The sequence below is a fragment of the Scatophagus argus genome, chromosome 19, assembly GCF_020382885.2.
Source record: "Scatophagus argus isolate fScaArg1 chromosome 19, fScaArg1.pri, whole genome shotgun sequence".
In the NCBI taxonomy this organism is placed as follows: domain Eukaryota; kingdom Metazoa; phylum Chordata; class Actinopteri; family Scatophagidae; genus Scatophagus; species Scatophagus argus.
Window position 1 is genome coordinate 6282983 of NC_058511.1, and position 26841 is coordinate 6309823.

The 26841-nt window shown below is 40.8% G+C and overlaps 3 protein-coding genes across 12 annotated transcripts in view; 2 read left to right on the plus strand and 1 right to left on the minus strand.

Annotated features, from left to right (window-relative positions):
- gphnb (gephyrin b) overlaps positions 1 to 3609 on the plus strand; it is an 83327-nt gene extending 79718 nt beyond the window's left edge. For all 8 annotated transcript variants that reach the window (XM_046373703.1, XM_046373704.1, XM_046373706.1 and 5 more), the window contains 2 exons: positions 1707 to 1803; positions 2306 to 3609. In XM_046373703.1, coding sequence (XP_046229659.1) covers positions 1707 to 1803; positions 2306 to 2439 — 231 coding nt within the window. In that variant the 3' untranslated portion in view covers positions 2440 to 3609. The remainder of the gene's footprint in view (positions 1 to 1706; positions 1804 to 2305) is intronic.
- Positions 3610 to 6026: 2417 nt separating this feature from the next.
- Positions 6027 to 23937, plus strand: pals1b (protein associated with LIN7 1, MAGUK p55 family member b). 3 transcript variants are annotated; one of them, XM_046373122.1, is made up of 14 exons: positions 6027 to 6275; positions 9136 to 9617; positions 10835 to 11043; positions 14514 to 14591; positions 17158 to 17277; positions 17767 to 17928; positions 18455 to 18532; positions 18630 to 18813; positions 19948 to 20019; positions 20196 to 20267; positions 20920 to 21081; positions 21280 to 21482; positions 21775 to 21885; positions 22059 to 23937. In XM_046373122.1, the coding sequence occupies exons 2-14, from the start codon at positions 9290 to 9292 to the stop codon at positions 22233 to 22235; spliced, it is 1956 nt and encodes a 651-aa protein (XP_046229078.1). In that variant the 5' UTR covers positions 6027 to 6275; positions 9136 to 9289; the 3' UTR covers positions 22236 to 23937. The 3 variants fall into 3 exon arrangements, with proteins under 3 accessions (XP_046229078.1, XP_046229081.1, XP_046229080.1); XM_046373125.1 differs by having other exon boundaries at positions 17170 to 17277; XM_046373124.1 differs by lacking the exon at positions 6027 to 6275 and adding an exon at positions 8665 to 8799.
- Positions 23451 to 26823, minus strand: atp6v1d (ATPase H+ transporting V1 subunit D). Its single transcript, XM_046373127.1, has 9 exons — positions 26593 to 26823; positions 25522 to 25639; positions 25331 to 25410; positions 25178 to 25245; positions 25040 to 25084; positions 24849 to 24952; positions 24449 to 24515; positions 24279 to 24357; positions 23451 to 24186 (listed from the first exon to the last, which is right to left on the minus strand). The coding sequence occupies exons 1-9, from the start codon at positions 26631 to 26633 to the stop codon at positions 24042 to 24044; spliced, it is 747 nt and encodes a 248-aa protein (XP_046229083.1). The 5' UTR covers positions 26634 to 26823; the 3' UTR covers positions 23451 to 24041.
- Between the last annotated feature and the right edge of the window lie 18 nt (positions 26824 to 26841).

Here is a 26841-nt window from a genome sequence, read left to right on the forward strand (position 1 = left end):
TTTAGCGAAGGGTGTGATGTTGATGTCACTCTTGTCAAAGTTTTTGTTTTGTCTCTATCTCACACAAGTCAAAAGACAGAAAGTCCCTGTTTGCGAATACAATATTTAGACAAAAGTATTGGGACTCCTGACCATTACACCAATAGGGACTTTAATGACGTTGCATAATATACAGACAGCTTTGCAGCTATGACAGCTTTCACTCTTCTGTGAAGGCTTTCCACGAGATTTTGGAGAGTTGTCGTGGAAATTTTGCCCATTCATGCAGTAGAGCATTTGTGAGGTCAGACACTGATGTTGGACCAAAAGGAGCTTTGCTTTGTGCACTGGGGCACAGTCATGCTGGAATAGAAAAGGTCCTTCAACAAACTGTTGCCACAAAGTTGGAAGCATAGCATTGTCCAAAATGTCTTGGTATGCTGAAGCATTAAGATTTCCCTTCTTCATACTATGTCTGGATACTTTTGTCTATATAGTGTAGGTTCTCTGTTCATATACATGAACATTTGAGATGCAGATGCGACAAACTGCAGCAGCGAGGAAATAAAAAAAGGGAATATTTACAATTATGTCTAAGTTCCAGGGAGTGTCATTGCAGTCTGTTGCATCTTAACTCATAACTTAATACAAAATTTTCATCATCCACTTGATACATATTTATGACGACCATGTTTTCCTTTGACCTGACAGAGGAACCAATCACGGCCCACACTGACCTAAAGGCCTGCTCTGGACATGAATATTCATAAATGCAGAAGAAGAAAAATGAAAAATATTTCATAGGAATATCGTAAACACTGAACAGCCGCAGATTGTGTCCCCAACTAGCATTATCGAGTGAGAAGTCTGGTCCCCTGCCATCATGGGTGCTATCCAGGGAGCTTTGCTACATCATTTGCTGTTATAAAGCAGTTAGAAATCAACTTGAATGCATTACTGCCACTTAGTGGTGGGACTAATGGCCTGAAAGCACAGATGTAGCCAGATAATTTCCCTCGGCAGATGGCATCAGACCCAGGTCAAATAGTATTCTGGAAAACCTTTTCCTTTGCCAATAAAGTTGGAAGACTTTCCACTGCTTTCCCTTTGCCCCATTGCCTACGAGAAACATTTAGACATGCAGCATTTGGGTGGGCATGTAGCCTTTTACTTACTTATATTTTGATGATGGTCCAGATCTGGAGTTTTTGCCAGTAAAATTTTTTTTTTTTTTTTAGCCATAAGCTGCATTCTTGTGCTGGAAGGAAACTTTGATATGTAAGACCTTCTGATTCTGGCAGAAAATCAGTACTTGAGGACACACACTAAACAAACATGAAATGTTACTCAGTCTAAAACTATGTAGGAATATCTGACGCAACTTTGCCTACTTCCAGAGTGCGACAAAAGTCTGAAGGGGCCAAAACTCCAACAAGAACAGCTTCAATGTGAACCGAAAACATTTGTGGCCTTCATCAAGGTCATAAGTTCAAAGCTTTACCAGTCTGCTGTCAAAGTTTGGTACACTTGACTAAGAAACCTATAATTACATAAGCGCTTGTAGGTGCCGGAATAGAGGGGATGGCAACATCAGACAATAAAATGAGATCACCTTGGTATTGCAAGAGTGAAACCATCTAAGAATCACTGACAAATGTCCTTGGTGATGAAGATAACTGTATCTTATTATAATTTTACAGTGTTTCTTTTCTTTTTTTCCCCTGTAGTTGTCTTGTGATGTGAAGCTGGACCCTCGTCCTGAATACCACCGCTGCATTCTGACATGGCATCACCAGGAGCCTCTGCCGTGGGCACAGAGCACAGGTACCAAAACCAAAGACAGGACCACAAAATATTCTTAAGGATTCTGTACGACAGCCGTGTATTCGAATTAGGCTGTCTAACCATTGATGGGTGGTTCACTCCCTGTCAGGCAAAAAATCCAAGGTAAAAAAAGAAAAGGTTAATTTAGCCAGATAGGATGATTTTAAAAGATGCCGTTTTTCACATCTGTGAGTTCATTTTCAAAATAAACACATTCACTGAACTACAGTTACTACTTCAACATTTACCTTTCCATTCAAAATATATGGGGCATTTTGGGGACATTTAAAGATGCTGTTAGACAGAAAAGACAACATTATTCAGGCACACAAGAAAGTTATGTTAAAAGCCTTTAGTCGGGGCATAATGGCAGTTGTAAACCTACTGTGAATAGGATAATACCTAAGAGAAAAAAATTCTTCCATGTGTTAGATTCTCACTTTTTTTAAAAAAAAAAAAAGTATTTTGTCCCTTCTGTCTCCCTCTCCTGTCCGCCCCACAGGGAACCAGGTGAGCAGCAGGCTGATGAGCATGCGCAGTGCTAACGGGCTCCTGATGCTACCTCCGAAAACAGAGCAATACGTGGAGCTGCACAAGGGCGAGGTGGTCGACGTCATGGTCATCGGCCGGCTATGATGTCATCACAGAGGGACGGAGCGTCGGCGTCATATAGCGAGGGTTGGAATGGGTGGTTCACGGTGCATGTCCACATATCATTGACTATTCTGTAATATGCAACGGCACAGCTAGTTTTTATTGATTTGGATAACGTTGAGGTATAGTCAACATCTTGATCACAACCTAGATACATATGAAAAAATTAATTTAAAAGATTATAGTATTTCAAACAAAGAAAATATAACTTTTAATGAAAAAATCTAATTATAAAAAGAGATTTATTCTGTAATATATTATTATGATTATTCTTATTATTATTATCATTATTCTTCTTATTATCATTATTATATTAAGGCAACTTTGTTCCTTTCATTGCAATTGCTTTGTGTGTTCAATGCTAGACCTTATCTATAGCAGTAGCATTTTAATAGACAGCTGTAGGTGCCTGCCAGGACAAAAAAAGAAAATTATTATTTTCTCATCTTTAGTGGAAAAAAAAAATCTGTTTTTTGAAAATGAAGAAAACGTTGAGGAAGACTCCAGATTTCCCATGGTGCTCAGCTAAGAGGAAGAGGGGGCACATCGAGACCACTTCCTCTTTTGAGCACCCGTCAAGGTGACACTTCTGTTTTTCTCTCATTAGTATGCATCATAATGGCTTCACAAAGAGCTTTGCTTGTTGTTTATCTTGTGAGTCTCGTTTATGTGCGCAGTGCCAAATGCCTGGGCAGGGAAGAGGTGATGTTGGGATGGGGAGGTGGGGGGGCACACCCCAGTCTGCCCAGACCCTGAAGCTTCCTTATATTCACACTGACTGGGTGTAAACTCTGCCCCAAACCTCCCCCCAGGGGTAAGCTGAACCTGGGAAAAATAATCTTTTATTTGACCAACTATTTAAGAAAAAAAAAAGAAAGAAAAGAAACAGCTTCTTTAAGTGCTGACAGCCTTTTTAACCAACTTCACAAAAAATGTACAGAAAAAAATAAGAACCATATTGTACAGATATATGTGACCAGCACTCCTAAGGAAATTATTAAGCAATGAGGAGACATTGAACAACGCTGTACTATAACATTTTCTGTAATGATATGAAACTGATGAAAGAGACTAAGATAATAAAAATCCTTGATCATTATGTAAAAAAAAAAGTTCTTGTTGGGTTTCCTTTTTTAATAAAATATATCTAAAGAAAATAATAGTGATTTTCTTTTTTACTAAAAGTTTGTAGTGTGCAGTGTACTACGCAGTGTACTAAAAGTTCGGCAGGTGGTAACCTGAAATGTTAGAGGTGTGGATGAGTTTTGAATGAGTGGTCCTACCTTCTTTACCTCAGTACATACAGTTCTGACATGTGAATGTGTTAACTGAATAAATATAAGTGTTTTCAGAAAAAAAAAGCTCAGCAAAAATCTCAGCAGTGGTGGAAAGTTACTCAAGTACAGTATGAAGTACAGTTTTTAGGTACTTGCACTTAACAGAAATATTTCCATTTCATGCAGCTGTATACTCTTAGTTATCTGCATTGCTTCGGGAAATATTGTATTTTTACTCCACTTAAATATATTTGTCAGCTATATTCATCAGTTACTTCTCAGATTAAGGTTTTATGTTTTTAAAAAAAGCATGTATTTTTAGAGTTTTCAAAGACTATATCTGCGGTCACCAACTTTTTTGTCTACTTTGAGCCCATCGTGTTTCAGATTGTTTTATGAGCAGATCCACCGGAGAGACATGTCCTCTCTAAACTTCTGCACATGGTCTCATTCAAATAACTGTTTGAGGACTGAAGCGCTGAAATCAACCAGCATCAAAAAATAAATAGAAATTTCTGTAGCAAAGCTTCATTTTTTCTCATCTCCTGACCCCTCAGATTTATGTTGGCCTGATTTTGAGGCGACCTGATGCCTAAAGCTACTAGACTAAACTACAACAAAATTACAACAGAAATGTTGCTAACACATTCATGCATCAATAGAAACAATCCAGTTTTGTCACACATAACGATACACCAGTCACACAGTCTTCCATCCACTACTGTCCCTTAGATTAACAAAGACGAAACAGCTGCACTGGAGTGAATTGCTGCAACACAAATTGTGGTTTTAACTGGCTCTCTTTCGAGGAAGGTAAGTTTTTAAGAATCTGGAACTGGCAGGAAAGAACCTAATGAGGAAAAGAGGTTAAGCACAGAGGTGTCAGAAAGGATTAACTTAATAGAAAACAGCAGGAAAAGAGCAGCTTCAGGCTTCGGTGTAGATATTCCTGAGGCTGCATGAGATTAGACAGTTTCTGTTCTGCTCTGCAAGGTGAAATGACAGTAGATCCCATTAGCTGGTGATGATTAATAATGCTGTGACAAGAACTTAGTTAAATTCATCTGTGTGAATGTGTATAAAACGTGGGGATTGCAAGGGGATCAGTTAGAAGATGATTGTAGAAAATTACGGCAATTCTTCACACCCTCAAGTGCAATAAGTGCATGCTCATTTATGCATACGTGAGGAGTCTGGAATGGTCCCACCACACGTTTTATCACCTCTGAGGAAATAATGAAAGAAATATTAAGGGTCAGCTCAGTAGTAGTTGAGATAATGGAGTAATTCTTATTATTTGCAGTGCACCCTCCATACACACAACAGCATACCATAGACTGACACTAAGTGCACTTTATTTACCTCACGTGTATTTTGTACTTTATACATATTTTTTTTTTCCTTAAGTGTGCAATTTTAATTTTCCGCTGCTATTTATAGGTGTGCTTTTAAGCCGACAATCTGCACAAAATTTCGTTATGCTTGCATAATGACAATAAAGACTCTTGAATCTTGAATCTTGGCTGAATCTAACTAAGTACATTTACTGCAGTTCTTATCGACAAAACTGACCACTAACTCACCTAAGCCACGCAAGAGAGAGCGAGACAAGGACAACATACACACTAGGGATTGAGAGGGACAAGAGGAGAGGGCGAATCTAAAATATCTGGAATGAAGCACTGACAGCCCAAAGAGACGGAGAGGTCCCAAGGATGGCTGATGGTCTAGCACAGAGGAGCCTAATCGAGAAGAAAGGACAATGAGGAGAAAATAAGGAGAGAGGCAGGAAAGAGAGACAGGCTTGTGGGACACCAACAGAAGCCTAGGGAGATGCAGAAAGTTTAGAACAGTAGCCAGCCAGACAAACATGGACTACAGTATTAGGCTCAATAGATTCATTTAGACTGGGACTGACTTGCTAGAAGTAAAAGAAGAAGAATCAGCTTTATTGGCAGTATATTTTTATGTACATTGAATTTTTATTCTGGCACACATGCAACACCCAGCAAATTACATGCGATGAACAAACACACAGGAGCAGTTGGTTGCCATGTTAGGCGCCTTGGGAGCAGTTACGGGGATAGGTGCCTTACTCAAGAGCATGTCAGCCGTCAGTAATGGTATAATGGTATAAACCTACAAGGTAATCTAGAATATCTATGTTAAATTTGAATTTTAAAGCCTCAACAGAGGAAGGGGGCACCAGAGATTATTTTTTTTTATCATACGCTTGTGTTATAGGAGATGTGGTCACTACGTGCCTGACAGAGAGGGGGCGCTGTAGAGCCACAGTGTTGCCAGGGAGACGACTCAAAACACCAGGCGCAGTTTCACAGCAATGGCCACAAGTGTCCCGACTGTGCCTGGACAAAACTCACTCCAGCGGCTGAACGCGGTCCTGTGAAGACCGTGAGAGGCGTTGTACTCTTTCAGACCGCCCGTGTGAGAATTAAACGCACATTTTCAGACAGCTGGATTACAATAAACTGGAATAACGGCTTCTTACCCAAACCCGTTCTGCTTGCTATCATTGAAGTGGTGAGTTCACGCAATCTATTACGGGACAGCTACCGTTTAAGCTACGCAGTTAGCGGTTTCAGGCTACAAAGCTAAGTTATTTGCTGTTGTTAACGTTACGTCAATACAGTTCGATTTTACACAGTAAGGTTAAACAAAACACCGCGTTTCTAAATACCGCTGTGCACTACATTGCTCTTTCGTAAAGTTGCTCAAAATTGGTGTTTGTTTCTACACAGTAGGAGAGAGAGCAATTCCTCCGGCGAGTCATTGATATAAGCTACGTCTGCCTTACTCTAAGGTTACCTTAAACCCAGTTAGCAGATGCTAGTTTTTAAACCACAGAAATACGACTGATGTATGAGAATATACGTCAAACTTATTCATCTAGCTAATTTTAGTCAGAGATCTGGTGGTGGAGGGTAAACCCACCGAAACTCGGTTTAAATTAGCCATCATTTAGGTGACGTTCAGTGACTAACGTTCATTTTATAATAACGGCTTCAAAATGGAGAGTAGTTGTCTGTTGTCTGAGCACAGTCTAAAAACAGTAACTCATTTTTGATGTATTCACTAGATGGATGACCCTACAGTTAAGATGTTATGAAACAAGATGGATGTGCGATGTTCAGTTGGTTCAGTTAGTGTTGGGAAGAAATCACTTCTAACGACGTGTAAGAGACTATGAAAATTTATGTCACCACATCGCAAAATTATAGTGGGATTATTTTGTTAAAAGTTTTAATTTGTGATGAAATTACAGGCAGGCCCCTTCCATTTTAACTATAGTAGGTGTTGGAGTTGAATTTAAAAAGTATGAGGAAATCTACCTCACGTGTATCTGTGAGGAAGCATATCTTATGGCCTGTGTCTGCAAATGAATATTGCTGGAGTTGTGTTCAAGGCACAAGGCATAAACATTACTTTCTCTGAAACGTCCTTTGCTGCCAAAGGAACATATTGCACCCCCTTTTTGTCAGAGTGAGCAGCATGAAATGTGATGTAGGTTAAGTTGAAGGAGGCCAGTGTATGTTAGGATAAAGTCGTACTATGTTGGTTTAAATTTGAATTTGAACTTGACTGAGATTCTTTTTATTTGTCTTAGTTTGTAGCTGCAGTCCTGTGGTATCTCATGCCAAATCCTCTTCACTCATTTTGTAAATATTTTGTATTTTTGGCACTCCAGAGTCACTTTGCCTTGTTTGGTTTGTGGGCTTGCTGATACTAGCTTGATTGTCTAATTTGACATCTCATGGCGTGTTGAGCTCCTATTTAATTTTGCAGAAATACTTAATCTTCTCTGTAATCTTGCAGTGGCCCTAAACTTGTTCCACATATCCTGTCCATGTGTATAGGTGTGTGTAGGTCCCTCTGTCCCTTCCCCGCATCCCTCCCAGTGCTCTTGTGGCCACTGAGCTCGAGTCGGACATGAGATCCCAGGCTTAATTAAGCCCACAGGAACAGATGGCCCGCTGGCAAGTCTCTGGTGTTTTTCAGCCGCACACTGCCACTCTAAACGTAGCTAAATGCTTCAGCAGGGGAGGGGTTTGGTGTCTTGGATAGACCTGCCAGACGTAATTAGCTGTGGGAAATAGGTGGAAGAGGGGGAGGGCTGCCATGAGGTAGCGAGGTGACAAGTGTATATGACTGACTATATGCCATGAGCCTTGTAGGTGGCTATCGGTGACAAGGCCATGTTTATCCTTTTGGTACTTGAGGGTTTTCCTCTGTGCCCTCAGAAGGGTGTCTAATCACTAAGAAGTAACGAAGTTGATTTAACATGGAAATCAGTACCAGTTCCAGGAAATATGCATTCAGGTATGTGTAAGGCCAACATTGTATTTAAGCCATAACATGCTGTGAGAGAGAGACCCTATTTAACCAGAAGCTAATGTCATTTTGTGAAAGAACAAGACATGCTTGTGGTTTTAAATACCGAATGAACATCTCCCAGTCATACTACCAAATGTGCTAATCCAGATTAATGCATGTAGCATCCTTAAAATAGATCATAATCCGCAGCAGTGACAACAGTGGCAGTTCAGGTAGTAGTTGTGTATCGAGCATCACACTTAAGTGCAGAGTCTTTATCAAGGCATCCATACATAGACTTCAGATGGATATTCTGATTAAGCTGTTCAGGAGGAAGAGACAGTTGGGGACAAGTGTACCCAGGTGTACCCAGGCAAATGGTTTGATGAGGCTGAACTGAAGGGATTTCGGATGACTGAGGCCAGAGAGCTTTCCACGTAAAGAGTTAGATTAGTGGTGTGATAGATGAAAGGAGATGAGAGCAAATGTTGGCCCTGATTAGCCAAGTGGAAGGAAAGCATTTATTAATTTATTTGTAGAATACATAAAAAATATGTAATATGAGGTTGGAACACGTTACTTGAAATACAGTGTAAGTGTGTGAAACTACTCATTTAAACTGACCTTGACGGAGTTAGTGAGGGACAGAATGCAAACAAGCTACTTCTGATGAGATTAAGAGAAGGTTTTATTGATCCACTGGATGGAAATTCACATTACAGAAATACACCAGGTATGAGCTTTAAAAAACTATACTATAAATAAATTAATACAAACAAAGAAAAGCTATTATATACATTATTATTTCTTAGACTTTGTAAATCATTTGTGCAGTTACATACAGTATGTGCATAAGTTGTGTCTGGACTTTGTATTGTGATAACATCTTGCTAACATTTAAAGTGGTTTATAGTTTCACAAGACACATAACAAGGGAAATCCTTTTAACCTTTTCTTAACCGTGTTTAACCTTTTTTTCTGTCTATTCTTACTTCTTACTTCTATACTTGACTTTTAGTAAAGACTAAAAACAATAACGAGGGAAATTCATTTCATCTCTGCATTTCAGGATGACAGATCACAGAAGGAACATAAAGAACTCCATCCTCCACTGGCGTGCTATGGCCTCTGATTTGGACAGTGTCAACATCAGTGCCTCGTAACACTCGAGCAGGTTTCAGAAAACACTGAGGTGGTTTGAGCTGTACTCTGCTGCAGCAGGCATGATCACGTCCCACATGAACGGTTATGTGCAAGAGGCCTGTGGTCAGGCCAAGGGCCACAGGGAGAGGGCAGTGGACTGTCCAGGGGAGGAAAGTAGCCTTGTCAAATCCCCAAAGTGCAGTGCTCATATGGAGAGGATCCAGCACTACCAAGAAGAGCTGAGGAAGAGAAGAGAGGAGGACAGCAGGGGGAAGCTCGACATCGACCCCAATGCTTCACTGAGACTCAAGAAGCTGTCACAGAACCCCAAGGTGGGCATTGACAATCCCACCTTCGAGGAGAAGGAAAAGGCCACCAAAGACACATGCCCCCAGGATCCTGTAGCTGGTGAGTGGACAGGAGAAAGGCAGTAAGCTTTAGAAGGTCTTTATGGGGGTCAGAGAGAGGGTCAAAGGAGAAGGGAATTTCAGACCACAAAGAAGAATAGAATAATAGAGACCTGTGAGGTTTTACAAAGAAATCAGTTGAAACAAAAGCAGTCAAAACAATGACTATTGAGGATGCAGAGCAAAGGGCAGTTGTCCTGGAGGAGGGTGATGTGTTTCAGGGGCCGTTTACCAATTCCACTGGTTAGTGTCTTGGTCCTAACTCTGGACTGAAGAGAATAGACCTCATCAGTTGCCACAGGAAAATAAAATAATTTGTTATTAATTATATTAATAAACCAAAAGGGCATCACATGTAAAGCACATAAAGTTTAATATAATTTGAAATGACTGGTTCATTATGAAATTTCTTTCATTCCAAATGACTTTAATCCTTTATCACAATTAGTTCAGCTGGCTTTTTGCAAAGAGTGTCAATAAACTGTACAGTAGACTCAGACACCTTTGTTACAAAGACAGTGATGTGTGATAAATACATTTTTACAGACACACCAAATGTGTCTGGACACCTCGTCTGCCATCAAATACACCACGCTCGACTTCACCGCACCACAGATTGTGTGGACACTGTGGTAGTGGGCCAGTCGCAAGTCACATTAAACTGAAGAATTCTTGCGATGATTGGCTGTGAACAAAATCATGCAAATAGGCTTTTTTACAGATCTGGGTGCAAAAAGGATTGGATGCTGGCGTTGTTTGATTGGAGAAGTTTCAGCAGTACTTGATATGGGATTATTAGTAATACCCAACCCTACCCTGAACTGAAGTCGGAGTCTGATTTGAATAGAAATGAAGACTCACAGGTGCACAGGTAGCTCAGAGCAAAATTCTCAACTTCAGCTGCAGAGAGCCACAGTTTGATTTATTCGTATCACTGGAGGAGGAAATTCTCCCAAAAAAGGCAACTCCGACACACAGGAAATGTCAGACATACAGGCATGCATAGATATTTTTATCTGAAGATTAACAACACTGTTTAGCAAATATATACATTATTGCCTTAGTTGCAGGGGGGACACCACAACTCTGAAAGCAGCGAGGTATAATCTGGGTGCCAGGTCTAGTCTACCCAGGCTTCCTGACTTCGATCAATTTGCTCCTAGGTTTCTCTTTATTGCACCTGTCCTGTTGGCCTTACTGTCTCTGCCTCTTTCTCAGAACTGGAGGAGTTGCGGCAGGCTCTGAAGTGGGCACAGCATTGCCTGACTGATGCGCAGAGCCAGCAGGATGTGGAGCTGATAATGCAACTCCTTGCCAAGCAGGACTTCAGGAATGCCTACAGCGTGTACGGTGCTGTATCCCAGCAGAGGAACAGAGTCAGTCCCAACTCACCCATCACAGTCCAGGCAGAGGATCTCTGCCAGGAGGTAAATTTACAGTGCAGCCTCACTATTACGCTGTAATCGGTACTTGTTGATGTAGTGTATAAGGCTGTATGTTATAGCTTTGTAAATACGGGTGGTTTTAGTGTCCACAGCTCCAGGAGTAACTTAGTCAGGGAAGATAGACTTACTTCTACCCAGAATAGTGACTAACTGTAATTTTTAGACATTTGTATCAATGCCACAAACCAATTGCGTACCACACAAGACAAGCTTCTCCGGAGAGGAGGCAGTTTGTGCACACAGGCATGAAGGCAATTAGACTGTATCAGCCAATTTGTGGTTTGGATCCAGTTAATACTTTTATTTAGAGTCAAGTACCTCTGTGAGTAAAGCATCTGAACTAGCTCAATGACGCGTGAAAAATCTCTGCTTGAGGTGATGATTAATTCAACAAAGCTGCCCAAAAGACAGCCATGCCAGTCTGAATAATTATGAAATGTAAATTGTCCTGTGGTTAACAAGGTGAATGAAAACAAAAATGAGAGATTTGTTGGATTCTGGCCATGCATGAAAATTGACTGAGCAGGAAAGAATGTTAAAAGAGACAGAAGGTATGAAATTTTAAATGAGAGAATTAGGGCGAATGGAAGATGAGTTGACAAGGAGGAATGAATGAACCACATATAAATATGTGTTAATATGGTTTGCAAATATAGTCTTTAAAATATCACAGGATTTGCTGACCTACCTAAACAAATATTCTACATGTGCTGAAGAAAAGTGACGGTACTACATAAAACTACATAAAAATTGTGATATGGTTATGGTTTACTAAGAATTTGGGAAACGCTCTGTTCAACAATGATAGGCTACACCCACAATAGGCACTTCATTAGGATTAGTGTCAACTTTTGACAGGTGAGACATGAATGAATGTAATACTGGCTTTTCAGCGCAGTCAGACTGGTGCAGTGTGATTTTTATGTGGCTAAGACGTGTAAGAGTCAAACTTGTTTTGACTTAACAGGCTGCTATGAGCTGTGTAGAGTTCATTGAAAGGACACCAAGCAGCACTGCTACAGAATTGGTATTCCAGTCTTGTTGGTTTTTGGATTTCAGATTTCTCCCGATACTCTGAATTTTTGTAATAATATCATGGATATGGTAGATGGTGAAATCCCGAAATTTCCTCGTAAGTGTGCTTTGGGAAACGTTGCTCTTAAACTGTTAGACTGTTTGCCCACATAGTTTTTTTTTTCCACAGTGGTGAACCTCATCCCATCCATGCTTGTAAACAACTCAGCGTTTTGAGGACGTCTCTTTCACACCCAATTATGATGCTTTGGCCTGTTATGACTTAACTGAAAAGGGACCAGCAGATGTGAAGGAGTGACGATTAGCTGTGATCGTTTTTAATAAGAAACTACTTTTTTTCCTTTTAATTTGTTCAGGTTTTATTGCCAGTTTTTCCATTTTCTGTTTATGCTCCTTGGCTAGTGTCTTACATGTTATATTTTTTTTTTGATCTGCTGTGTTTATTATTATGCATCACAACACTGAGACAAATTCCTCATTTGTGAAAACCTACTCTGCTGCAAATCTTGATAAATGGTATTCTGATTTGGGTCCATACAGGAGAGTGTTCTCTGTTCAACCGTTAACAGAGGAGCTTGAGAGAACAGGTAGCAGTACTGATACGGCGAGGCAGTGGCATTGAAAGGCTGAGGCCGAGGTGGGGTGTTTAAATAGAACAGCAAATTGGGAGGGTGTGTTTGGTGACCACTGGGAAGAGTGAGGCAGGTCACATGTGTGTATAGCAGTGGATGCATCTCGAGTTCACTGCCTGAACTAGCTCACAGGCTTTGCTGCGTTTCTGCGTGTGGTAGATCTCATTCACCTTTTTCAAAAGACAATGCCTGTGTGTGTGTTTTTTATTCTCTTACCGTTCCATAAGGATATACTAATGAATGAATGAATTTTCTAAAAAAAAAAAGTGGATGTTCCAGTTTTGACAGGAGTGGTTTGAGAGATTCACGGGCAGGGTGAGGTGATCTGTTTTTCTTCACACACATGCAACACGTTGTCTTCCTGTATACAGTAAATCAGTGTGTGCCCTCCCACTGGACACAGCTTCCGAAGCGCTTAATAATGCGTAATAGTTTGAGCTGCAATGTGCCTAAACTAAGTGGCTGTGCTTTGTGACACTCAGATTGGCTGTTGGGCAAACTAATCTCCCAGCAGCCCTTGGTGCAGCACACTGAAGGAAGGAGGCCAGGATCTGGGCAGCCAGAAAAAGAAACTCCAGCAGCTTACAGCAGTGTGGGTCGAGGTGGAGCGCTGCTGAAGTGGGGGGAGGGAAAGTGCGTCACCTTGTTAGTGAGAGCTTTGATTAGTGAAATGGATGAACTAATCTCTAAACAGGAGATGAGGGGGCAGAAAGAAGGGGTAACAGACCACCATAATGCCTGTTGTCATGATTCAATACACAGTCGAAGCCACAAACAACAGAATCTTTGCACCTAATGACAACATAAGAACCTCATTGCTGAAATAAAATCGTGTAAGAGAGAGGAGAAAGAAAAGGAGGCATAAAGAGAGAACCGTTCTGTGCTGTGGTTTAGATGGGTGTATCAAAGTTTATGCTCGTTAAAGTTGGTTAAATACAACATTGTAAACTCACATGATGAAAATTAATCCTGTTGTGGCTTTGTATTTTATTTTCTCTTGTGTAACAACTAGCACTTAACAAGCTGCTTTACAGCAGATTGAGTGTCTGGAATGTGAAACCCTACTTGCAGTAACTTGCTGGTAGCCAAGAACTACAGTGTATATGGACATAGACTTATTTTGTGGTTTTATTTTTATTATTTCTTGCAGCTCTGTGAGAATCCAAACTCTTTTCATCACACAGTTGGCTCATTACTGAAGTAAAGTTTTTTTTAAAGCGTGTAATTTTAGGATACAGTTGGGCTTCTTGTAGATTTTTGTGCAGCCCTTTTCACTTTGGTGGAAAGTGATAATGTGCCCTAACCAAGCAAAGGAAACAAGCAAGATTAAAGGATGGTTGGCACCAATTGTAGAACATGTTATACAATTAGAATTGCTCATAATCATCACATCAGGGTGAGAGTTTCAAAGGAAAGGTCATTATCATAAGCCATTCGTGAGATGCGTAGACATCTTGTGTTTGGGATGTGTCTCCACAAATGAAACTGAGATGTGAATGTGTAAAAAGCTAACGGTCTGCCCAGAGGTTCTTGTGCAAGTAAATGGGTCACTGAGTCAACAAACTCTCTTTTCTTTTTTCTATAATCAAGCTATAATCAGCTATTTGACCATCTGACAAGCAGTTCTGACAGAGCATTGTGGCAGTTTTATACTACGCCGTTTTACTTAGGTGTCTTAGTGTCAGAAAAATTACTTTATTTTTGATGCTACTTTGCATTGAGACATTAGATATTTTGTCCGCAGTTTTGGCCGTTTACTCACCATAGTTCTGTGTGTTTGTTCAGGTGCAGAAGATTCTCCAGTCCAGCCAACAGAAGGAGGGCTTGGAGCTCAGGGCTCTGCTCACCAATCCTCATCTCAAGGTCAGATGTCAGCTTGCCAGCTCTGACTTATTATATATCCCCTTAACCTACAATATTATCTTAACACAACACCAGAGAGCCAGCTGAGCCCTTAAGACCTACACATTTATGTGGTTAATATACAGATAATTGGAATACTGGAAATGTAATTGGTATTATATTGTCCTTATGCCAGCGGGGTAATGATTTTTCTAGCACCTTCCACTGGGATGTCAGAGTTCAGGGTTAAGTATATAATAGTCCATAGATTATGAAAGGAAAAAACGTTCTTACCAGCTCAAAGGCACCTGAAGGACAGCTTAATTTTTCCACCCTGAAGCAGACGGAACGACAGATTGCTCCATCATGATATAGCACAGTGTACATCAGAAAAGAATGAAAGATATAAAAAGCGGGAAATTTATGAAGGAAGTCAGGAGGTCATGTCATGTTGTCTTTTTTTGGCCAGGCAGATGCTTGCTTTGTAGATGAAATCTTTTATAACATATTAATTTTTTTCTGCTATTGTTAGTTGTTAATTTAGAGTGTGCAAAAAAAAATAAAAAATTAAGATTCCTTCAATGATTAATCTGGTGGGTGTCTAGAAAGGCCATTATGTAAATTAGACTGCAATGTGGGTCAGCTCTCTTGGTAATGGAAACGCATAATTAGTGCATTCTTTGCAGCAGAGTGCTGGACAGTTTCTTTGAAAGTAATCAATGGAAACACACAGTGAGAATTTTAAAAGTTCTTACTGGTTAATGTCATGCGCGTTTGTGTTCAAGTCAGTATGCAGCTTGGGTGTGTTATACAAATGTGCAGTAGTTTAGTTCTGATAATAAAAGCAACGTTTAATCTTTATTTAGGCTTACTCTCGTGGGTGCTGCTTACAAGGTGCACGCTTCTCTTAAATACAATAATGTTTCCAAGATGTAATTGGTTAATCTGTGTTACACAGAGTATCAGAGATGTGAAACTAAACTAAATGTTATTACATGATGATATTATTCAGTCAGTCATAGCAATTAAGAAAGCACAACCTTTATTATAAAGTTGACTATTCACTGTTCGATATAAAGAAGGATTTTAGAATATTGTGTAAGTCAAAGAATCTAAATTGATGCAGTTAATGTTGTCCTCTAACTTCTTAAGTCATAAGCCTCAGTCCAATTTGGCTGTAACCTGTTTATTAACCATTTTAGCACCATAATAATAGATATATTTATTAAAACGCCTGGTCTTTTTTGTCTATTTTTGTCAGTAATTGTGTCATATAATTTGAAATACACATGTGCCGCGGTGTCAATGGTGATCCCTGTGGTTTTAAAAGGGTTAAGGATCACACAGTGCAGTTTAAAGGCTGCTGTTGACACAGCTGACTAACTGAGCAATGAAGATGTCTCTCTGAAGTCTTCAGTCTATGAGGAAACCTTTAGACATTGCAGGTAGAGCCACTTCCACTACTGTGTAAGGTGTCGTGTTTTTACCTGGGCATCTGTTCAGCGGGCCATCTGTTTCTCATTTGGTATGTCAACATGAAAAGGATCAAACAGATTCAGATTGCTTTGGTCTGACGTGCCTGGGACTGATGATGCTCCACATTTGTCACGTTAAGCTTCAGTGGTTCCTCTGTAGAAAATAAATGTAGCCACATTATCAAACTGTCATCGTCCATTAGAGAGTCAGTAAGGTGTGAAAAGACCTCAGGTGGAAGCTGTGATTTTATGGTTGAGGGTCCTGACAGGGGAGCGCCATGGGGTCTGATGTTTGACCCATGTGACCGTGTGAACTACCAATTCTGCCATTGCGCTGTTAACCTCTCCACTGAGCTGGATCCATGTAGCCAGCAGGAGCAGTATGATGTGATGTGAGCCTGCCTCGCGGCACAGAAAGTGGAACAGATTATGTTGGTTTCTCTGCGTGGAGCAGGGATCACATGAATCACCGTTTAGTCAGTAGTACAGGTAAACAACCTCATACCCCATAGTAATGAAGACAGGTACTTGTATGAGAGGAATAGGGTCCCCTCAAGCCCACCTGTCTGCCTTTCACCATTTTCTAGGACAGTTTCCTCATGAGCAGAGAAGCCAAAGGTGTCTGATGATTGATGGCGGTGGATCCTGACTCCTAAATGCTGGGGGAGATTAAGATGGATTGTGAGTACGCCAAAGCTTAGCCTGGCCTCTGCTCTCTCAGGTCCCCTCTGCTGTAGGATAGAGAAACTAATTTGGACCGACGCTTGTTAATTGTGGGGTATGGAGCGCATGTCACATTAAATGAAATGAAGGAGCAGTGGGATTTCTGTCTGGTCTTGTTAAAAGAGATGGGGGTGTAGGGAGGCTTCTTGTGTTTGAAAACGTGTTTGGTATATTTCTGATCATTTTGCTTCAATCCCAGCTGTAGTCATGATGTTAGTTATGAGGGACAGTGTCTCTACTGACACAGGTAGAAGCTATTCATGTACCTGACACTGCCTCTTCCTTTATCTCTCTGTCTGCTTGTGTCTATTGTGTGTTTGTAAAATTTCTGCATGTGCATGCTGTTTGTCTCTGTGTGTGTGTGTCTCTGTGGTTGTTTAATGTGGCAGGCACTGATGCAGGCCCATGACAGTGTGGCAGTGCAGGAAATGGCAGAGGAAAATGTGACCCAGCACCTTGGAGAGACAGTTAAACTGGTGCGGTTGGAAAAGACCCTCGACACTCCACTGGTGAGGCACCATTTATTAGTCTTTCTGACTGACTGTTGGTACCATTGCTGTGTGTGTGTGTGTGTGTGTGTGTGTCAACGTTTTGTCACAGCCATTTTAATTGCTTTCTTCTTTTTAATTAACCTGTGAATGTTGTGAAGAACCATTTAGAGAGCCAAGGCAATGACAAGCATGAAAACAAGGATGATTTAGTACGCATCCAAAAATTTAAGTCTGTACTGTCTATAATCGCAGTACAATGAAAATTCAAATGTGGACAAAAGTACCATTAAGATATACATGGATTGTAGGGATTTATGTTACGTATTGTCATGTTTGCGTGTCACGTGTAAGTCTCTAAAAGGCTCTACTCTCAGCCTTCACCAGGCTCCACCAATCGCATTTGTCAGTGATATTCACTGTGTGTGACTTATTGTACTGTATTCAAACTGTTTGCTTTTAGACTTGCAGTATATGAACTCTGTTTGTGTGTGCGTATGTGGCCTTCAGGGCGCGACAGTGCGTAACGACGTGGACAGCGTGGTTGTGAGTCGCGTGGTAAAAGGCGGAGCAGCGGAGAGTAGCGGCCTGCTGAGTGAGGGAGACGAGATCCTGGAGATCAACGGGATTCCTATTCGTGGGAAACACATCAATGAAGTCCACGACTTGCTGGTGAGGACCAGCAGTTATCCAGCAGTCTTTTGGTTTTTAACTAACTCATGCACATACAGGAGGTTAAATTCTGTACATTAATGCAATAAAAAAGCATTCAAATTTATTTCTAAATACTTAGAGCATCTGTTCCTACATGGTTGTGGTTGGTTGTGTTTGAGGTTTCACTGCTTTTATTCTGTTACACACCATAGACACATCCACTCAACCACAAAATTCTATCAAATTAAGATCTGGAGTTGTGGACACATAACTATATCACATCATTGTTGTCTTAACAGAATAACTAACATTAGTACTGATTGCATTGTGTCTTTGTTTTGTCCTAATTTAATATTTAAATGTGATTTAACCTGTATTCTCAAAACGTAATAATCACAAAATTGAAAAAAAAATGAAACACTGCTAAACATCTGATCTGTTAAATCACATTTTAAATGCAGTCAGTAAAAGATAAAAGATGTTGTTTTTATGGAAATGTGATCCGTGTCATGTTTAATGCATTGCACTTTGTCTTTTCCATCAGCAACAAATGCATGGCACGCTGACCTTCCTCCTCATCCCGAGCTCTCAGATTAAACCTGCCCCACACAGACAGACTGTGGTAAGTCTCTAATGATGTGGTCGCGTGTGTGCGTGCATGAGAAAGTCTGTCTGCATGCATGCAACGCCGACCCTGATGCTGTAAACCCTGTCCTCAGATGCATGTACGAGCTTACTTTGACTACGACCCCTCTGATGACCCCTTCCTGCCGTGTCGGGAGCTCGGCCTGTCCTTCCAGAAGGGAGACATCCTCCACATCATCAGCCAGGATGACCCCAACTGGTGGCAGGCCTACAGGGACGGAGATGAGGACAACCAGCCCCTGGCTGGACTCGTTCCAGGTAGGGAGCGGACCAGGACTGTGTATCAAAATGTAGTATATATACTGACCAGATAACTGCAATGAAAATCAAGAAATCTGGAACAGTCACATGCAGGTGATTTGTATGTTTTGTAGTATTACAGCGTTTATTTTGCATACAGATTACATTTGGTATAACTTATGGAGAATGAAACTACAACACACAGTATAAACAGTATTAAATTAAAGTGTATAGTCTGTTCACATACAAACAATACATACAGTTGATTCAACATTATCTTTATACATGTTTTAACAGCCTGTGCGGTGCACATGGCTCGAAAACGTGCGAACTGGAGAAATAACACTGAAGTTGCATGCAAATGAGGATCTTGATGTTGCACTGAAACCAAACATTGCAGGACCAGTTCTGCTTTGAGTTCAAGGTGACCTGGTTGATAAAGCAGTTTTTCCATCAGCAGCTACAAATGAAATGTCAGATGGAAAAGTGATAATGAGATGGAATAAATGATTATGCTGACTAATTTGAATAAATTTGTTGATCATGAAATTGTGCAACACATTTAAATCAACATAAACAATCTAAAAAATATATATCAAATCTTACCCTATATATAAGAAAAAACATTTGCAGAGCTAACAATGTCTAGAAAATGAACGATCCAGATCTGCATGGTGGTAATATAGATCTATAATGAACACACTGCTCACAACTCGCCGAGTTGATTATTTGTTCTATACCTTGGAGGACATAGGAATGCAGACACAGTTAACTACTCAAAGGTTTTCTGTGACTAATAACTTACCTGGCACTGCTACCCTGGCAGGAAACACCACCCATCTGGCACATCAAGCAGATTAAAACAAACACCTTGGAATTATTTGCGATTACTCTCTGAACCCGGCCTGTTTTGTCTGTAAGAAAGTGGGACTGAGCAGTAGAAATGGAAAGCGGGCCCTCAATTTGCCTGGCCCTCAGCATGTCTGAAAAGTCTAGGGTCTATTGACAGATCTTATTAAACACCAACCAAAGTGTTCAAATCCATTAAAGTTTGCATTTTTAAGTAAACAAGTAAAATACAATGGATTTTGTCTATCTGTATTTAAAGTGTTGGAGAACTGATCTGATTCTCTTTGCTTTCCTCATTTTCAGGCAAAAGCTTCCAGCAACAGAGAGAGACCTTGAAGAAAACAATAACAGACAGGAGTCGAGAGCAGCACCAAGGTAAGCGTAATATGTTGAAACACACACTACATGGTGAGAAAATACAAGACATAATTTGCAAACTCAAACATTTTGCATCCACCCTGACAAACATAAAAATAGAATTCGTGGTGTCTAGGTGGTTGCAACAACGTGAAACGATAAGGCAAACATTTTTTGACTTGTCATTTCTCCAGGGAAGCTTTGGTATGCAAAGAAGGGCAAGAAACAAAGAAAGAAGAGCATGTCTAACTTGAGCAAGAATACTGGTAAGACTCTACTTTCTCCTTTTTTTTCCTCCCCTCGCTGTGTCTCTTCAGAAGCTTAACGGTTTGAGAAGTGAGTTGCATGTTTGAGAATGTGCTCCCTCCTCCTCAGCAGCCACTGTTAAGAAGCTACATCCTAAACCCACAGAGCTCCAATTGTCACTTGTCATTTACCACCAGTGAAACACTGCTTGGACGTCTTCCAAGTGCCCATACATTGTCAGTATTAACTCCACGCGTTAGCCGGAGTTGACATGTCCTGTCGCTCTCACAGCAGCTTGTCCAGACTCGGAGTGTCACAAGTCAGATTAATCCTGTCTTCACAGACAGGATCAGGAGGCACCAACAGGTGCACAGCAGGTGCCTAAATGGCTTGAAGGGACCCTGTGTTACTGGTTGACACACAGAAACACCTTTATACACGCTGCTGTGAGGGCAGAGTATGAAGCTGGACATTGTTAAAAAAAATACTGTGTGTACTCAAAGTAATAATTCTGAGTTATTTTGGTGATCTCCAAATCCTCTCACCTCCTTCCTGCCTCCAAAGAAAGGTCCAAGATCAGAGTTAGTGACAGAACAGCAGCTCAGAAGCAACAGAGGACGTTTGTTTGTTGGTCAGGGATGTTTCATTAACCCCTCTCAACTGTCTCTTCAGACTACGATGACATCCTGACCTATGAGGAGATGTCGCTGTATCACCAGCCTGCCAGTCGGAAACGCCCCATCGCTCTGATTGGTCCTACAAACAGTGGACACGATGAGCTGCGCCGCAGGCTTCTGTCCATCGAACCTGAAAAGTTTGCCGTTGCTGTTCCGCGTAAGTCCACACTTTGTCAAAGTATGAGGGACCCTGCAGCGCCAAGCATTCATCAACAATTCAATTCAATTCAATTTCGGATGAGAAACACGACATATATATGGGGTTCAGTTCACATCATTTTAAGTCGTTTGACGCATAACATCCCCGTGCAGCGAAATCGACTGAATGTGCATTTGATTCTTTTTCATGGCTCAGACACAACCAGAAACGCAAGGATACATGAGCGGAACGGGCGCGAGTACCACTTTGTGACTCGGCAAGCCTTTGAAACCGACTTGGCCAGCGGGAAGTTCATCGAGTTTGGGGAATATGAGAAGAACTTGTACGGCACCAGCACAGACTCGGTTCGACACGTCATCAACTCTGGACGCATCTGTTTGCTTTGTCTCCACACCAGAGTAAGAGCACTTGTGGCTATCTGGACAATTCTGAACCATGTGTCTGTCGGAGGTGTAAATTATAAAGTCCATTTCATCGCTCTGTCTTGATCTTGACCTTTGTGGCTTGGCCAGAATGTAATTACAACTGTTCACATCCTGAACATAAGATTGTTTTTAGGTTGATAAACTATAATCAGTAGAGAAGATGTCATAGCCAGTGCTTGGCTTGGCGTGTCTTTAGTGCTGTTTCTTCTTTGTTTGGTCTTTCCTTCTGTGTCATGTATTCATTTCTATTCTGTATATCCCTCAGTCACTGCAGGTCTTGAGGTCCTCCAACCTCAAGCCTTATGTCATCTTCATCGCACCTCCTTCTCAGGAACGACTGCGCACCCTGCTGGCTGCAGAGGGGAAAACACCAAAGGTACCAGCTGCCACTGTGCAGTGTTGCAAAACCAACAGATACAGAGACTGCCACAATATCAAAATATCTTCTTGATTGAAATAAAAAAGATTTAAGATTTATGTCCAATAGTAATTTTAAGAGTCATCGCCCTGTCACTGTCTAAAGCGCCATGTCTCATTTTCTGTGCACAGCCTGAAGAGCTTAAGAAGGTTATTGAAAAGGCTCGCGAGATGGAGCACAACCACGGCCACTTCTTTGACGCCACCATTGTGAACATGGATCCAGAACAGGCTTTCCACGAGCTGCGCAGGCTGATAGACAAGCTGGACACTGAGCCACAGTGGGTCCCCACCTCTTGGTTGTGTTAGAGGTCACAGGGGCCCACGGCAGGGAGCCTCAGGGTAGAAGGAGGTAAACAGAAGAACAAATGAATGAGACTGAAGATTGAAAAAAAAAAAGATAAAATGAAGGATGGACAGTGCTGATTGACACTGGATTTTCACTTGCACATTCCCCTCGTTTACAGAGGTGATCTTTAGCACATGTTGCAGGGATGAACTCAAGTTTCTTATATTTCTTTTTGTTGGAGTGTGAGTATGTGTGTGTGTGTGTGTGTGTGTGTGTTTGTGGCTGATTTTTTTCTGTTTGTTTCAAGAAGGTTCAGCTTTATGCAGAGTCATTTATCAGATAGAAATATTTCTATCCTATTCTTCATAGTTATTTATAATTGTAAATTTGTATTTTCTAGACCAAAGGTTTACTTTATTCTTACATTTGTGTGTGTTTGTGTATGATATACAAACAGTACATTCAACTATGAGTGTTGAAAAAAACAAAATGGCCTCCTGATAAAGGAAGCACCAAACAGAAGAGAAGCACTTGTGCTTAAAGTGGCTGCAGTGTTAACGTCTTCCAATGAGAAATGCCGAGGAACCATCTGCTGTAACCTCCGGTTTTTGAGTACTTCCTCTACACCAGTGTCAGTATTATTTTATGTAGTCTCACATCTCATTTACACTGTGATAACAGACCTCAGAACACAGGTATTTTCTCTAGCCAGTGATCATTACTGTGATGAAAAGTACTGCTGAGATTGTTTATTTTTACCAGTATTCTAAGAACAAAACATCTTACGACTTAGAGTAACTCCAACAGTCTTGCTGCTTTGCAGGGTACTTAAGTCAGCACACTTTTCTGCTAAAGTATTAATAAAATCAGATACATATGTGAACAAGTGATGTACTTCCTGAATGCAGCGATTTCACCTTGTAATCTCTTGTTACAGAATTGGTGTTACAACAAAAGTGGAGTAAATCAACTTTTGCAAAGTCCTGCACTGACTAAAAATACTGTGTTAAATGTAGCATTCGGGTGCAAGATGGCTGCCATTCCTCACCTACCTGGGTTACTGACGCACTTGAGGAAAATGTTTCTCATTCTGTGTTGACAGAAATGTTATTATTCCAGTCCTTTTTCCCTTTACTATTGGAAGCTTCTGCATTACAGCAAAAGTCTATGTGACTGATTTTGTATCTGTTGTAATATGTAAACCTTTTAATCTCAGTAAGAAATCCAGGCAGTGGTTGGATATTGATAACATCTTTATTTGGGTGAAGTGTAGGCTTATGTTGAGTTTCACACTAGGTTTTACAGCAGGATTTATTTAGGAGTTTCTTGTACAGTGGTAAAGCTCCTCACATGAGGAAACAACAAACCCAGAGATATGAGGTCAGCAGCGAGATGGGCCTCCACAACACAAACTCACACACTCTGACATCTACAACCACCTTAAGCTTGACATCATGCAATGCCTCTAAATGTTGTGAGGAAACTGAAATGTCTACAAGTTAATCTGTCCCATGGAATGCTTATTCTTTTCACCTGCAAACCATGAGTAAACATATTTATATTCTTATTATTTAGATTATTTTATCATAGTGAACTGACTCCCTTGGGGATAACAGCCATGTGTGACGTCACTTTGGCTCTGTACAGTGACAGATCTCTAAACACGCAGTACCTTTCGGCACTGAAAAAACAGAACAAATCATCACAAACAAGTACACACAACAAAAAAACTTTCATCACTTGTATGAGAAGACATAGACATGGCCTGAGAGGCACAGAATAAATAGGACGATGGGTGAAGTCGGCGATTCGGCCTTCAGAGCACTTCACTCGAACAGCAGGTCTTCGTCCGTCTCCTCCGTCAACATGTTAGCGGGCTCTGCAATGGGACCCAGCTTGGCCAAGCGGGCCGCAATCTCCAGTTCCGTCCTTTCCCTGAGCTGCTTCTTCTTCTCTTGGATCTTTTTCAGCCTGGAAGAGGAGAACATTTGCATTGCAAAAACAAACAGCTGTGGTCATGACAGTGCAAATTTAAAAAAGCGGGACTGGGAAAATGTTTCCACCTGTAAAACTCCTCTCGTTCCCTCTCATCCAGTTCTGTGATGATGTAGGTGAGGGTGCGATCGATCCGGGGGATAATCACTGCAAAGTAGGATAAAGGTGAGCTACAATAACAGGCTTTGTCTTTAATTCCATGGGAAAAAAGGCAGAAATTGTGCAGGTGTGAATATACCATGCTCAATAGCGTTCACACGGCGGTTGGTAATCTTTATGGCTTCATCCAGTGTGACAAACGATGTCTATAGACAGAATGTGGGCAAATTACACACATAAATTTGACTAGTATTTCCTTGGAAAGCACATCGTCAATCACAAGTTCCGGTAGTAAAACAAATATTCAAAAATACAAAATAAAGACAATAAAAAAGGAGTCATAATGAAGAATGGCCCCTTTCAGAGTCTGTAATCAATCACTTTAACTGTCAGATAAAAGTAGTAAAGTAAAAGTGCAATATTTCCCTCCAAATTGCAGTGGAGTAGAAGTATAAAGTAGTATAAAATGGAAACATTGCTTGGTAAATGATAAAACTACTGTGAATAAACCTGAATAGAATTGTAACAGTGCCCCCTACCTGTAGGGAGGCCAACTCCACCAGCAGCTCAACAGCTCTGGCGTAATTCCTCTTCAACCTAGAGAGCTGCTCTCCTCCTCTGGCCAGACCAGTCAGCTCATAACCTGAAAGACACAGCGAGGGTGAGAAGTCAGTGCTGTCCTTCAGCAGTGTACAAAAAAAAAAATTAACTTCATCAAAACTTGACTTACTGTCCCCGCCTTCTTGGTAGTGCTCAAAAACTGGGAGGGTGACACCTTAAAGAAATAAAAATACACATCTAAGAGTCTGACTTATCAGCAGTGATTGTAAATGTAAATAGGTTGTTTTATTTTAGTTTTTAGGCTAACCTGCCACATTGTCTTTCTTGGCTCGGACCTTCACTTGGGCTTTGTTGACATTCTGGATTACAGTTGTGCTGTGGACAGAAATACAGATGGGAGTTACGGATGCATCTGTAGCAAACACAACACCACATTACGTGATCTTTCTCTGATCCTGACCTGAAGTCTCCAGCTGCAAATTTTGCTTCAGCAAGAGAGAAAGCTGCCTCTCTCATCACCTCTCCCATCTTAGTCTTAGTCTGAGGAAAAGAGATAAGAGGACAAAGTCCACCTTTTAGTAAACCAGTCAGAGTTATTAAAGAAAACAAAGCATGGAGAACAAAGCCGATTATCAGTCCTTTTTAAGTTACCTCAATAATTTTGCGGAGGATCTGGCGGAAGCGCATGGAGAGAGCATCGGATTTCTTCTTGAGCAGGTTGCGGCCGGTCTGAGCGCCTTTCAGCCGAGCCTTCATGATGGTCTGAGCCCTGCGAGCCCAAACAAATCAAACACATTTTGAATGCTTTGCTTTAAGAATATGCTTTTCAAATATTTTCAGAGGTGATCCACAGAAGTCACTTTTTCAAAATTATAATTACAGATGAAATAATAATTTCCTAGCTGCCTGCCTCTTCATCTTCTTCTTCTTTTTTTTAAATGTAGCTATCATAACCCCCTAGCAGGCAGTCATTGTTTGTCTAACATGCCCCCTCTGCCTCCTCTTTGTTCTCCTTTTTTTTCTTTTGGTCACATTTGTGGCAGAAACAGGACATTAAGACTGGTTATCTTATCTGTGTGTTTTCTTGCTAGCTTTCAAGCAGCCATAATTTCTTCACTTGCAAGACTGACTAACAACTGAGATGTGTTCTGTGCTGTCATATCACGGTTGGTAAGTCACACATTACATTCATCTGGCAGACGATTTTTGTGACAATAAATATACTTAAGGCCAGTATCACAGCTTGGTAACAATTTAGTGTCGGTGCCCTTGAACATTACACACAATGGTTTGCATGACTGAATAAAAACTGTAAAATGATTAGATCTTACAGACAACAGATGAAACTCTACTGCTCAGTGGATAATCAAATTAAATAAGGTTAAAGCCAAAACTTTTGCTGTCTGGAGGCCAGTAAGCTTCAGACACAATCAGACTTACAGCTCATTCTGCGATCAAATTTGAAACATCACATGACAAATGAAGGACTCTTCCTCTTTTACACAGTAACCTGGCACTGATATAAACTATATTTAGAGTTGAATCATACTGCAGAACAAGAATGCGCTCGTTTGGTGTGACATTAAACGAACTTTCCATCAGATACATGCAGGACATTATCAATCAGAGAGATCTGAGAGCAATACGTCAAGAAACGGCTTTATAATAGCTTACTAAGAAGCTACAATGGGTTAGCAACTAGCTAGCAAACAAGCTGCTTACATTCGAGAGGGGAATATGTCGATCCTGTCTTTTCCAGACATCTTCTCGTCCTTTGGTCGATTATTGCGGTCTTCTGTTTACTTCCGTTTATTAAAATTGACACTGTAGCGTTAACTTTTATTCTACTCTATTTACCTATGTGTGTAATACAAAAAAAACGACGTTTTACGCGCAGGATTAGAAGCACAGACCGAGCTGATGTTCGTGATCTTGTACGACTCTCCGTCCGTGATGATCAGCTGGCCTCTG